Below are 12,588 nucleotides of genomic sequence, written 5' to 3'. Positions count from 1 at the left end.
GCGGCTTGTAATGCCAGAGGATTTCTTACATCTACAAGTATTTATTTATCACACACTTTTCTCCAAAGCGACGTACATCTCATAGAAAATGCAATGTGTTCATTACATTAGTAGAAAGAGACACTTAGATGCAGACGTGTGATTCTTGAGTGCAGTTAGTTTGTTTCTTTCCACCATATGAACCAACGTTCATCACATGAGTAGCTGTATAAAACGATTCCTGATCACCTTTCCGTTTTTTTTTTTTTTTTTGGAGATACATACGTATGAACATTCTTCTAGAGATCGCTTTAGGTCCGTGCTCTGCTGAGGACCACCTGAGTGGTGTAGGGATCGGGGAGCTTTAAAAATGGCCTCATTTCACCCGGTTCCTGTAGTTTAAGCGTGTTGCCGACGTCAGTCATCCGTGATGTATTATTCAGCACTTCTCTTTCAAGGTACAAAAAAAAGTCTTTCCTAAAGAAGTCGTTGCAAAACAGGAGCGTAAATATAAGGTTTGATGTCTCTTTCTCCAGTCCTTGTGATCTAAATTTCTGATTCTTAAGAACAGGTCTGGGATTTAGAGTTTACGATTTCAGAGGCTGAAGGGATGGGCGTTGTTTTTGAACCTGGGAGGCAAATGCGAAGCAAGACCGTGGAAGCCGGCCTAATTCGGCGTGAGAGATGAAACCAACCATATTGCATCAGCTCTCCCTTCCTCTGCTGTGCTCGTAATTACATCCATTACATACATTTTTTACCGTAATCATTGCAATCGGATGTATATCTGGGAATGTAATATGGAGGAATTTACCTTTGGCTCAAGTCAGTGGGGAGTTGCTCCGGTGACTTCTCTCCCTCGAGTTGGACAGGTTTGGGAAGCACGGGCCAACGCCTTCGTTCACCCCCCGGCTCCAGCAGCGAGATCCAGTCGCGGCACGCAGCGCTTTCCCAAAGAAAATGAGAATGTTTTCCGTCCTGTAACTGCCAAAGCAGCTGTTTTTTTTTTTGCACGTGGTTTGGCTGTGCTACAGCAAACACATTTCATATTTACGTCCAGAAGGAGCAATAATGTTCAACAGATTAATCTCTGTCATGTTTAACTGTGTTTGAATTCATTAAAGTTATGGTGAATTTCCATTTTTTGAAACATCCTCCCTAAACACTTTTGCAGAGCGGAACCTCACAGCTGTGCAAACATGTAGTAACCAATGACGACCGAGCAGGACTGAACACGCGCCGTAAACCGTGCTGAACTGCTCTTTTCCCAGCTGTCTTTCACGTACCGTCTGGTGCTGAGGTGCTTTAGTCTTGTCGCTTCTCGTCGTTAACATCTCTGGTCTTGTTAAGGGGCAGCAGGTGGTGTAGCGCTTAGAGCCGTCGCCTCGGGTTCAAATCACCCTGCTACAGTGCCCTTGATTAAGGCACTTACCCTGAAATTAAACAATAAAAAATACTCTGCTGTATAAATGGGTAAATCAGTGTCGCTTTTGGAGAAAAGTGTCAGATGAAATGAATTAATAGCAATGTATGTATGTGGGTGGTGGAGGGGGCGCGGTGGCGCAGTGGGTTAGACCACAGTCCTGCTCTCCGGTGGGTCTGGAGTTCGAGTCCCGCTTAGGGTGCCTTGCGGCGGACTGGCGTCCCGTCCTGGGTGTGTCCCCTCCCCCTCCGGCCTTACGCCCTGTGTTACCGGGTTAGGCTCCGGTTCCCCGTGACCCCGTATGGGACAAGCGGTTCTGAAAATGTGTGTGTGTGTGTGTGTGTGTGTGTGTGTATGTGGGTGGTTTTACTATGAAAGAATTGTGACCCTGTTACTAAACCAAAGGAAAGCAGCCATACTGACACCACCGCGGAGACAAAATATCGCATTTGGGTTTGAGACATCAAGTATGTGTCCGTCTACAGAAATGTCAGATAAAATCATCTAGAACAAAGCATTTTACACAATAAACTACCTGTCTTGGAAGTAAAGTTACTGTGTAATGCACAAAAATAGTAAGACCACTATATGAAAAAGGGTGTATATTTTCATTTTCTATTCTAGTGCTTTTTTGTCTTTGTGTAACGTATACAAATTTCACTTTGAATGTTGCCTTGGAAAAAAGAGTAAGGTAAATATGGCATAATATTACATTACATCATGCCATGACCTTGACTCCCTTGGACAAAATAAATTGAATACATAATTATGTTATATTACAACATAAATACTCCTGAACTGTCTCTCATAGGCTGTGATTGGCCTTTAGGCGGTAAGCTTTCTGCCTCCAGTTTCAATTAGTTCTTCTTCAGTCGTCTAGAGTAGAGTAGCTTCCATGCAGCCTTGTCGAGTTTTCTTGACTTGCGTCAAGCCTTTGAAGGTGAGATGTAGGACTGTGACCTAATGGAACTCCTTCCCTCCTGGTTGTTCCTCCAGACAGCATGGAAGATCCCCAATGACTGATTGTCCTAACTGGTGGGGTGCACCTGGAAGAGCAGGCTGACCAGGAAACGCAACCAACATGGCTGCCCACCGAATTAGGGTGACAAATAATAACAATGTGCTCCCTCGCTGCAAGTCGGAGGGGACGCTCATGGACCTCAGCGAGGGACTATCCGAGGCTAGCCTCACAGATGTCAAAGGTGAGTGTCTTGTGTCTATTCATGTCTCGCCATGTTTGTTTCTTAAATGGCTAGGAGGTGTAGACTAGGAGTGGTAGACTTTTTCTAAGCACTATTGTTCCGAGATGTTCTTCAGACCTTATTTCTGATCTTATTTCTTTGTGTTCTTTGCAGTGCCTTCTCCTAGTGCCTTAAGACTGGATACTACAGCCTCCTTTGGGAATGCCAGGGAAGTTGTTGCCATCAAAGACTACTGTCCTTCAAGTTTTACCACCTTGAAGTTCTCCAAGGGGGACCATCTCTACGTGCTGGACACGTCGGGTGGAGAATGGTGGTACGCCCACAATAACAAGGAGATGGGTTATATCCCTGCAGCATATGTCCAACCAGTCAGCTACCGGAACTCTTGTCTCAGCGATAGTGGGATGGTCGACAATCTTGGGGAATGCTCTGAAGAGGGGGCTGGAGAGTTGGACCTCCTTGGGGACTGGAACGGAGTCACCCTGAGGCCTAACTTACCCAGCAGCAACAACCCTTTCACCACCCGCCGCTCCACTAATCCCTTCCTCACTGGTGCTACGCAGGACACGCTTGACCAGAACAGCAACGAGAAGGTTGCACGCAATACTGTGGATCTACTACTTTTTGACACACTGGCACCCTCTGTCTCCAGTCCTTCCATAAACAATGGTGCCGCCATCAACGGCTTTGGCAGCAGTGTTTTTGACCTGACGCCTGTTAACTCCAGCCAAGATGTCATGCAGAACTTGCGCAGGGAAAATCCATTCTTCAGGAGTAAGCGATCCTATAGTCTCTCAGAGCTGTCCATCCTGCAGGCCCAGACAAGTGCTCCAGATGCATCTTCTAGCTTTTTCACCGGTTTAAAATCTCCAACTCCAGAGCAGTTTCAGAGCAGGGAGGACTTCAGGACTGCATGGCTCAACCACAGGAAGCTAGCTAGATCATGCCATGACCTTGACTCCCTTGGGCAAAATCCAGGCTGGGGCCAGACTCAGCCAGTGGAGACAAACATTGTGTGCAAACTGGACAGCTCTGGTGGGGCTGTACAGCTGCCGGACACCAGCATCAGTATTCATATCCCTGAGGGACACGTGGCTCCAGGGGACACCCAGCAGATCTCGCTGAAAGCCTTGCTTGATCCACCTCTGGAGCTCAACAATGACAGGTGTTCCACAGTGAGTCCAGTGGTGGAGATCAAGCTGAGCAACATGGAGGTGAAGACATTCATTACTCTGGAGCTGAAGGTTTCTGTCGTGGTGAAAAAGGACAGTAGGCAGATAGCGGAAGTCGTGTGCGTCCGTAGTGACTGTAAGGAGGGTCCTTATGCCCCTACTCCACAGGCGTATATGTACGGGGACACTGTTCAAGTCCGACTGGACAACCTGGAACCCTGCATGTACGTAGCTGTGGTGGTGCAAGCCCAGAACATCTCCCTCAATCTGACAGTCTGGGACCACGTTGTGAAGAAGGTCACCCTGGGTGTCTATGGACCCAAGCATATCCATCCCTCCTTCAAGGCTGTAGTTGCCATTTTTGGGCATGACTGTGCTCCCAAGACCCTTTTGGTCAGTGAGGTGGGGAAGCAGGTCCACACCGCACCTCCAGTAGCCCTACAGCTCTGGGGAAAACATCAGTTTGTCCTGGCCAAGCCGCAAGACCTGCAGGTCGGCGTCTATTCCAACATGTCAAACTATGAGGTCAAGGTCAGCGAGCAGGCCCGCATCGTCCGAGGCTTCCAGCTCAAGCTCGGCAAGGTGAGCCGCCTCATTTATATGATCACTTCACGCAGCGAGGACATCTCAGACTTCACGCTGCGGGTCCAGGTGAAAGACTTCCAGGACTGCATCCTGGGTCAGTTCTGTGTCCAGACACCGCAGCCTCCTCCCAAAACCGGAGTGAGGACAACGGGCCAGCGGAGATTCCTGAAAAAGAAAGAAGTGGGTAAGATCATCCTGTCTCCTCTGGCCATCACCACCAAATACCCTGCCTTTCAGGAGCGCTGTGTCACCAACTTGAAGTTTGGCAAATTGCTCAAAACGGTGATCAGGCAAAATAAGAACCAGTACCTTCTGGAATATAAGAAGGGGGACATGATTGCACTGCTGAGTGAAGAGAAGGTAAAGCTGAAAGGACAACTGTGGACCAAAGAGTGGTATATTGGGTATTACCAGGGCAAAACTGGCCTTGTCCACGCAAAAAACGTGCTTATCGTGGGCAAGGTCAAGCCAATTTATTTCTGTGGCCCAGACCTCACCACCACCATGCTGCTGGATCAAATCCTAAAGCCTTGCAAGTTCCTCACCTACATCTACGCCTCGGTGAGGACAACGCTAATGGAGAACATCGGGAACTGGAGGGCATTCGCCGACGCCCTAGGCTACAACAACTTGCCTTTGACGTACTTCTGCCGGGGTGAGCTGGACAGCGAGCCGGAGAGGGTGGCCTGCGTCCTCGAGAGGCTGAAGGAGGACTGCAACAACACAGAGAGCAAAGAGAAGAAGTCCTTCCAGAAGGAGCTCATGACAGTAAGTGCATCTGTGTCTGTGTGATTGGCTCGCTCTTACACAGCGGCGCCTTTGGAAGCTGCACAATTACAACAGCAGCCTCTTATCTGCCAAGCGCCGCTTTAAAGCTACGGTCCAGCGGGCTAATGCGGTGGAGTGCAGTAAATAAATCCCGTGAGCGTCGGCATAGCGGAGCTGTGGGGGCCATCAAGCACAGCACCACATTTTTGGCAGAAGCCCTTCCTTTGTAATTTGCTTCTCGTAAGGGGGGCTGCATGCGGCGTGCATAAATCGAGTCCTCTGGATAATTTTGCCTTTTATTTACTCGGCACCGTGAGTAAATCTTCAGGAAGGGAGATCTGAGAGTCGCAGTGACGAAGCCCTCGCTGCCCGCGAGTCGCTGCAGAGGTTTGGCTTTCACACTCTGGTGCGCTGCCTGTCAGGTGGCTTCCTACGTATTTGTCACCAGGTCTAGGTGTTGCGGGAAGTGAAGTGGTGCCTTTTCTCCGGCTGTCTATGAAACGCGAGCAAAAATAACAGGGCTGCTGCTCTAGGAAAAGAAAATGCGTGTCGTTGCTCCTCTTGACTCACCCAGTCCAGCTCAGCCCTCTCGTTTTCGTATAAGTGGACGTTGAGATACCTGGATGTCGAAACCATGCTGCTTTCGAACGTTATTCCTAGGAACAGGAGCAGCAGGTGGCATAGTGGTTAGAGCCATTGCCTTCCAGTTGAAGGACCTGGGTGTGAATCCCACCTCCTGCTGTAGGGCCCTTGTTCGAGATCTTTGCCCTGAATTGATTTTGAAATATAATAAAAAATACCCTGCTGTGTAAATGGTGAGCCATTGTAAGTAGTTCAGTGTACAAACCGAAGAATGTCTGCTAAATAAACTAGATGTGTTTTTGGAAATATGAGCATTCTGTAACGTTGTTTGTTGCTCGCCACCCTTGTTTTTACACTAATGATATTGGTGGAGTCATAAAAGGCGCTCGAGACTGTATTCGGCTCTTCCCTGTTTCAGGGTTCTTTTCTCGTCTTTCCTCCCACCCTTTCTTTTTCTCCTTCAGTTCCTTTAGAGAACTTTACCCTGTAGCCAGGACCCTCGAGGCAGGAGAATGAAAGCTGTAATTTATCTGTCATCATAAACACCAATGGCAATCATTTTGTAGACATAGAAGTGTTCAGGGGCTGGAAATAACGCCAAAGAAAAAAACTGGGAAAAAAAGGTTTGAAAAAAACTGTGAAATTGAGTTCTCAGTTCCCCTGGACTGTAGTGTCGACTGTGGAGCTTTGAAATGCATTTGTCAGTCATGTCTGTCAGAGGGTGTCATAAACATCTGAAGATTATTATTATTAACATCAAAAACACATAACATTTTACTGATTTTAATTAATAAACTAGCTGGGTAGTTTTTACTCAGTCAGTTCAGGGTAAATACCTTGATCAAAGGTACTACAGCAGGAGGTGGGATTGAAACCAAGAACTGACAGCTCTAACCACTATGTTGTCATCACTGTGGTTATTATTTTCCTGACACTTTTCTCTAAGGTGACATACAACGTTAGGTTCGGACACTAAGCTTCTTACACTGATTTACCCATTTATACATCAGGGTAAGCGCCTTGATCAAGGGTGGTACAGAGGCAGCAGAGAATCATACCTGAGTCTTTCTTCCGCAGCTTCAACCGTTACGCCACCTGCTGGTGAAGTCTTGTTTGTATGAAGGAAATGCTACTTATTGGCTTCATCGGCGCAGACGAGCACTAAGAATAACACCAATTAATGTTATTGTGACTCGATGATGAATTATAACGACCTTCCTAAAGCTCACCTTGTAGATTTGCCCAGATTTTATGACAGTTCAGGGGAAGCCTATTATCTCTCTTCTGATATGTTATTGTTTCTGACATATTCATTACCGTCCCAATTCGGCCCCGCCGGTAAATGGGAAGAGGAAGGAAATGGGATTTGAAATTGTGTCCCTCAATGAGCTTCTCAGTCAAAACATGCATGATTTCACCTCCATTGCCTTTGCGCCGGTTATTATTTGGCCATTTGTCGCCATCTCCACGGGACACACACGGTGACTTGTTTACCTGGTTTTGTTTTTAATAATGAACAAATGTCATTAGGCATAAACGCATGTTTTGCCGGAGCTCTAATAAGATTCTGATGTGTTTTGTGGCCGAAGATAAAGCCAGAACGAATTCCGTTCGATGCCTTCGCTATGAAACATCCTGCTCGGGCAGGCCTGAGTTGCGCTTGCTTTCAGCGTTTCGCAGTGTGAATTAATCGGCAAAGACGCGCTGTCGAATGTTCGAGCGTTGCCTGGGGGGGAGGGGGTGCCACCGAGGCTCCGCCCATTGACAAAATCCGTGATACGGCCGCAGTTAAGACTTTCTTGTTCATATTTTTTTTTTTTTTTTTTATTTTGAACTCAAAACTAATTTACGCTCCTCTTTAATGCCAATTATTGACTGATTCGTCCCGTGAACATGCACACTGTTCCTCTTCCTGGATCCCTGACACTGAGGAGCACCAGACCCGACTTGTAGACACCGTGGAAGTGAGTTGACTCGTGGTTCAGTTTGATGCAATTTGCTGCCATCTGTCAGATCGGAGGGTGAATACAGGTCAGTTTCCTATGTCGTTTGAGACAGTGATTTTAAAAAATGAATAAATGAACAAGCTAGAAATACAGTATGTTTTATGTTCTGAAAATGTGCGCTTCCACCATTCATAATAAAAGGAGTCTGTGTATTTGGAGTGTGCACAAACGAGTTGGGTTGAGGGTAAGTTTTCAGAGAACTTCAGAAACGTTCGGCTGCACATCCGGTAAACCCTGCAAACCCTGTACCCCGAGCTGCCCGACGTTCGAGAGCTATGCGACTTTCCATTTCTTTATGACTGGGGAAGGACCGACCGCTCGTCGTGATGTTTAATACCGGTTCTTAGCAGGTGGTAAAGAGAGTGATCCGAATAAAGGTACAATGGAGGGAACATCAACGTGGACGTCAGGCCCGGCGCAAAGTGAACTCGGTTCGTTGTCAGGTGCGGTAAAAACAGTGGGAATGTGTACCTCGCCTATACCTGGGAGGAAGATGAGAAGCAGACTTGTATCTTATCTTTTAATTCTGCTTGGTTTCCGGTACGGCCTTAGATCCAACTGCGCACCGACCCACGGCAGCCCGACCGGAGCCTCGAGTAATGCGATAAATTCCACATGACCTTTCGTTGTGAAAGTTTTTTGCTCGACTTCTTTTACAAATCAATAGGAAAACAGGAGACGCAAGGGAAGAAGGGAGAGTACATCCCTGGGAATTTACCGACCACATCCAGTAAATATTGTTGTAGCCTTTAGTAAAACTGCTTTGAGTAAAAACCGTGAACAGCACTGACCGACGTCTTGAAAAGGGATTTGATCGCTAGTGGAAAATTCCACTAACCTGAGTGTATCTGGAAACGGTGATGTGAAAAATTTCCTGCATGGTTTTTATAAGCGTCTCTTCTCCGACATTATTTGCTGACCCTTCCCGCGAAGGGCCCGTCGCGCTATTTTTAGACGCGAGATACGGAAATAAAAGGACCCCGTCTGAATGGAACTGGGAAGTTCTTGTTCCCGGCCATTAAAATTCATGCGCTTCCTTTCTTTGGTGGTAGGAAGAGAAATAATTGATCATAAATATGTATCAAAAGGAAAAAGTGGTGGAGTCCGGTTCTCCAATTAAACGTCTCGCTCGTCCAAAGTTGCTGCCGCTGCAGATGTGACGAAAATGCCGTCGATCTTCCAGACGGACGGATCCATGTTTTTGGTCGATGGACGCGTGGCGACTGCTGATGTGGGCTTGGTATGTAATCCCTCCTGAGATCCAATCAGCAACTTCCTCAACTGTAGCAGGGAAGTTAAATTCGGTCCAATCTGAAAAGCCTGAATGCGTCCACTTGGGCCCTGTGAGGATTATAGGAAGATGCGAACTAGTTCAGTTGACATGACCTTCCCCCATCAACAAGTTGCACCCATTTCCACGTCCAGGACTAGCTCAGGGTTCCTATCAGAGCTGTGGTTTTACTCAGCGGAGTGGATGCAACCCTTGCATTTGGACTCCAGGGGCCCAGGTTTGAATCTCACCTCCTGCTGTAGTACATTTGATCGAGGTACACACCCTGAAATACTCCTGTAGAAATGACCCAGCTGTAAAAATGGGTAAATCGGCGCGAGGCGCTTTGCAGATTGGCGTCAGCTGAATGTAACTGCAATTCCAGTGTGTTGCACCTCCCTGTGGTGTGTGGATTGGAACAAGTTGAGTTTTTGGCTCTGGATAACAGGCCAAGTGCTCTGAAAGGATGAGCAGTAACCAGAGTTCCCCACAGGGTCTGGCTTCTGATACTAACATTCATGTATTTATCTGATGTTTTACTCCAAAGCAACTTACAGGGTTGAGGTACTTTCAATTACTTGTCCATTCATACAGCTGAGTAATTCTGCTGGAGCAATTTTTAAGGGAAGTACCTTGCTGAAGGTGGGATTCAAACCCACAACCTTTGGATCCATAGCAGCTCTACCAACTACGCTACCTGCTGCTTAAGCTATTTCCACAGATTTACCGATTTGTACAGCAAGTTAATTTTTTACAGCAGAAATTCAAAGTACCATGATCACTCAGGGCTTCTACAGTAGCATGTGGGATTCAAACTTGGGTCAACGATGCGCCTTAAACAGCGGCAGCAAGGAACCTGATGACCAAAGACTGACAACTTGGACAAAATGTGGAATCTTGTATCAAAGAAACCCTGTGTGAGCAATTTTTAGTGCATTTTTATGGCAGTTTGGGGGGATTGTTACTAAACGTGGGGGTACAGAGAGTAGCGCCGCTGTCTCATAGCTCCTGGGTGGTGCGAGACAACATGGGTTTGATCCCCGCTCAGTCTGTGTGGAGTTTGGATGTTCTTCTGTGTCTGCGCAGGTTTCCTCTGGGTGATCTGGTTTCTTCCCACAGTCCAAAGACATGCTGTTCAGGTGGATTGGTGACTCTTAAAAAGTCACCCATGGTGTGTGTGTGTGTGAGTGAGTGACAGAAGGTGTGTTTCAGTGGTGTGTAGATGGGAGTCACCCATTGTAAGTAGTGTATCTAGCAGTGTAAGTTACCCTGGTAAATAAGGTGTGTGGGCTGATAACACTACTGTGTTCACTGGAAGTCGCTTTGGAGAAAAGTTTCTGATAAATCTAGCCTGAGTTTTAATGGATATGAGAACCGGCACGTGTTTACCTCCAAAAAAAATTTTCCCCTGTTGAGATACAGCACATCACCGGTTCAGTTCCCTCCCAGGGGTCCGGCTGGGGGAAGGTGCTGGGATCTGCACGGTGTTCTCTTGGGGAATCTTCTCCCTCATTCACTTCCACGGCACGTTCCCCCTTCCTGCTATCAGCCACCAGTGATGCCTGGACTCAAACGTGTGTTTTCTCCACTCCCGGTTCCAGGTCACAGGTGGGCTCATCCTAGAGCTCCACAACCTGCAGAAAATCCTCACTTGTTTGCAGAGCCAAAAACACCTCGACGGGTTTTAACAGGCTGGCGAGTTGTTTGCTCGGGCTGCTTTATCGGCGAACGTCTCCAAAGCTGCGAGGGGCACGAGGGTTGACGTTCGGTGAAGGGAACGTGTACCGAGTCCAGCGGGGGTGGGGTGGGGTGAGGGGCGACCCGGAGGAACATAAAACAGGACAGAAGGAACATTAAAAACATCCAGCAGCTATAAGAAGCGGCAAAGCAATAAGCAGCGTGGGGCCTGACGGAGCGCAGGCTGACGGGGGAGGGGCTCCGCTGTCGTTTTCGACGTGTGACATCGTCGTTTCGTATTTTAATTATGGGAAGGCTTTGATGAATCATCCATTTTCTGTAATTAATGCCTAGCGGTTTGGTTGAGTCACACACCGTGGGGGAATTGTGCGTCGTCGTCTCGTGCTCGAGTGTGTGTGAGGAGGACGCGGCAGACCTCGGCGCGTCGTGTCATGTGTTCGTTCGTTATCCAAGTTTGTTTTGGCCCAAATTTTGGCCCTAGCTGACCTCAGAGAATGCATCCCCTCCCCCGTGGGGTTCTCGGATCTGCAGCCCTCTATCTGCCCTCACAGGGGGCGGCGGGCGGCGTGGTGGTCCGAGCCGTCACTTTCCGGTCACAAGAGCTGGGGTCCAATCCCACCTTCTGCGGTAGCACCCTTGACCGAGGTGCTCATCCCAAAATGATACTGTTAACATAACCCTGCTGTGTAAATGAGCGAATCCGTGTATGTGCGGCGTGCTATCAGTTACACAACATCCCACTTGACCCCGCAGAGCCAATCCGAGTGCTGGAAAAACCGGCAAAGGACAGTTATTGGCAAATTCAGATGAGAAATGCTGTTTTTCTCCGACTGTAAGGTGAGCGGACGCGTCGCTCTGACGACATGGAATTAAACCTCAAAATTCTGCCTTCGAAAACCCGATCATCCCTGGATGGCCCTTCAGCTCCTGGATACAAGCGCAGTAAAGAAAGGGTCATGGGTCCAGGCTTTAGTAACACCACCGGTGGCAACAAACCAAAACTCACAATAAAGAACAACATGTCTCTACCCTTTTATTTAATTTAGTTAATTTCATACTTACTCCAAATGTCCATTTAATCCTCATTTTCTCCCATAGTTGCCCTGGTATCTGAGTCTCCGGCAAAATACATTTGGAAAACCGAAACGTAGCTTGTAGTACAAACTGTTTTATTTGCTCGTTTTCTTGACACTTTTTTCCCAAAGTGACTTACTGTGTTCATGTACCTACAGCTATTTTCTCGTTGCTACAGTTGGGTAATTTTACTGGAGTAATTGACTTAAGTACTGTAACAGTAGGGGAGATCTGAACCGCCGATGTTCGGATCCAACGGCAGGGCTTTGAGCACCACGCCATCCCAGCACAGTAATATTGAGTAATGTTGTTAGTAATACACACATTTTGAGAACCGCTTGTCCCAATACAGGGTCGCGGGGAACCGGAGCCTACCCGGCAACACAGGGCGTAAGGCCGGAGGGGGAGGGGACACACCCAGGACGGGACGCCAGTCCGTCGCAAGGCACCCCAAGCGGGACTCGAACCCAAGACCCACCGGAGAGCAGGACTGTGGCCCAACCCACTGCGCCACCGCACCCCCGCTGTTGTTAGTAATATTTCAGTGTAAAATCCAGAAGGGTAACGAGGCGTGAGGAGATCAGCCCGTGGTGGGACAGAGCTCCGCTCTTGCCGGTCGTGCACCGGTGCAGGTGGTCTTTCGGCCGTCTTCACCAGGCGCCTGCCGGTCTCCTCGAGTTCCTCTACGATGGTGCAGAGGGGGTGTCCAAGAAGCCCTGCGACGAACCGCTCCACAGTACCGCGCTTTCCGAGCACCGTTCACCCCGCGAGCCACGTGTGCGGAGCTGCGGCACGATGGCCCAGACGTGATCGATGCTCCGGAGATAAC

At 48.2% G+C, this 12,588-nt stretch overlaps 1 protein-coding gene across 2 annotated transcripts in view; it reads left to right on the top strand.

Annotated features, from left to right (window-relative positions):
- Window positions 1–12,588, top strand: part of sh3bp4a (SH3-domain binding protein 4a) — a 33,331-nt gene that overhangs the window by 14,113 nt on the left and 6,630 nt on the right. For both annotated transcript variants that reach the window (XM_018745951.2, XM_018745960.2), the window contains exons 2-3: window positions 2,399–2,604; window positions 2,758–5,129. In XM_018745951.2, the coding sequence (XP_018601467.1) occupies window positions 2,484–2,604; window positions 2,758–5,129 (2,493 nt within the window). In that variant the 5' untranslated portion in view covers window positions 2,399–2,483. The remainder of the gene's footprint in view (window positions 1–2,398; window positions 2,605–2,757; window positions 5,130–12,588) is intronic.

The sequence above is a fragment of the Scleropages formosus genome, chromosome 12, assembly GCF_900964775.1.
Source record: "Scleropages formosus chromosome 12, fSclFor1.1, whole genome shotgun sequence".
Taxonomy (NCBI): Eukaryota; Metazoa; Chordata; class Actinopteri; order Osteoglossiformes; family Osteoglossidae; genus Scleropages; species Scleropages formosus.
The sequence above is the reverse complement of the archived record's forward strand: the minus strand, read 5'-3'. Positions and strand labels throughout refer to the sequence as shown.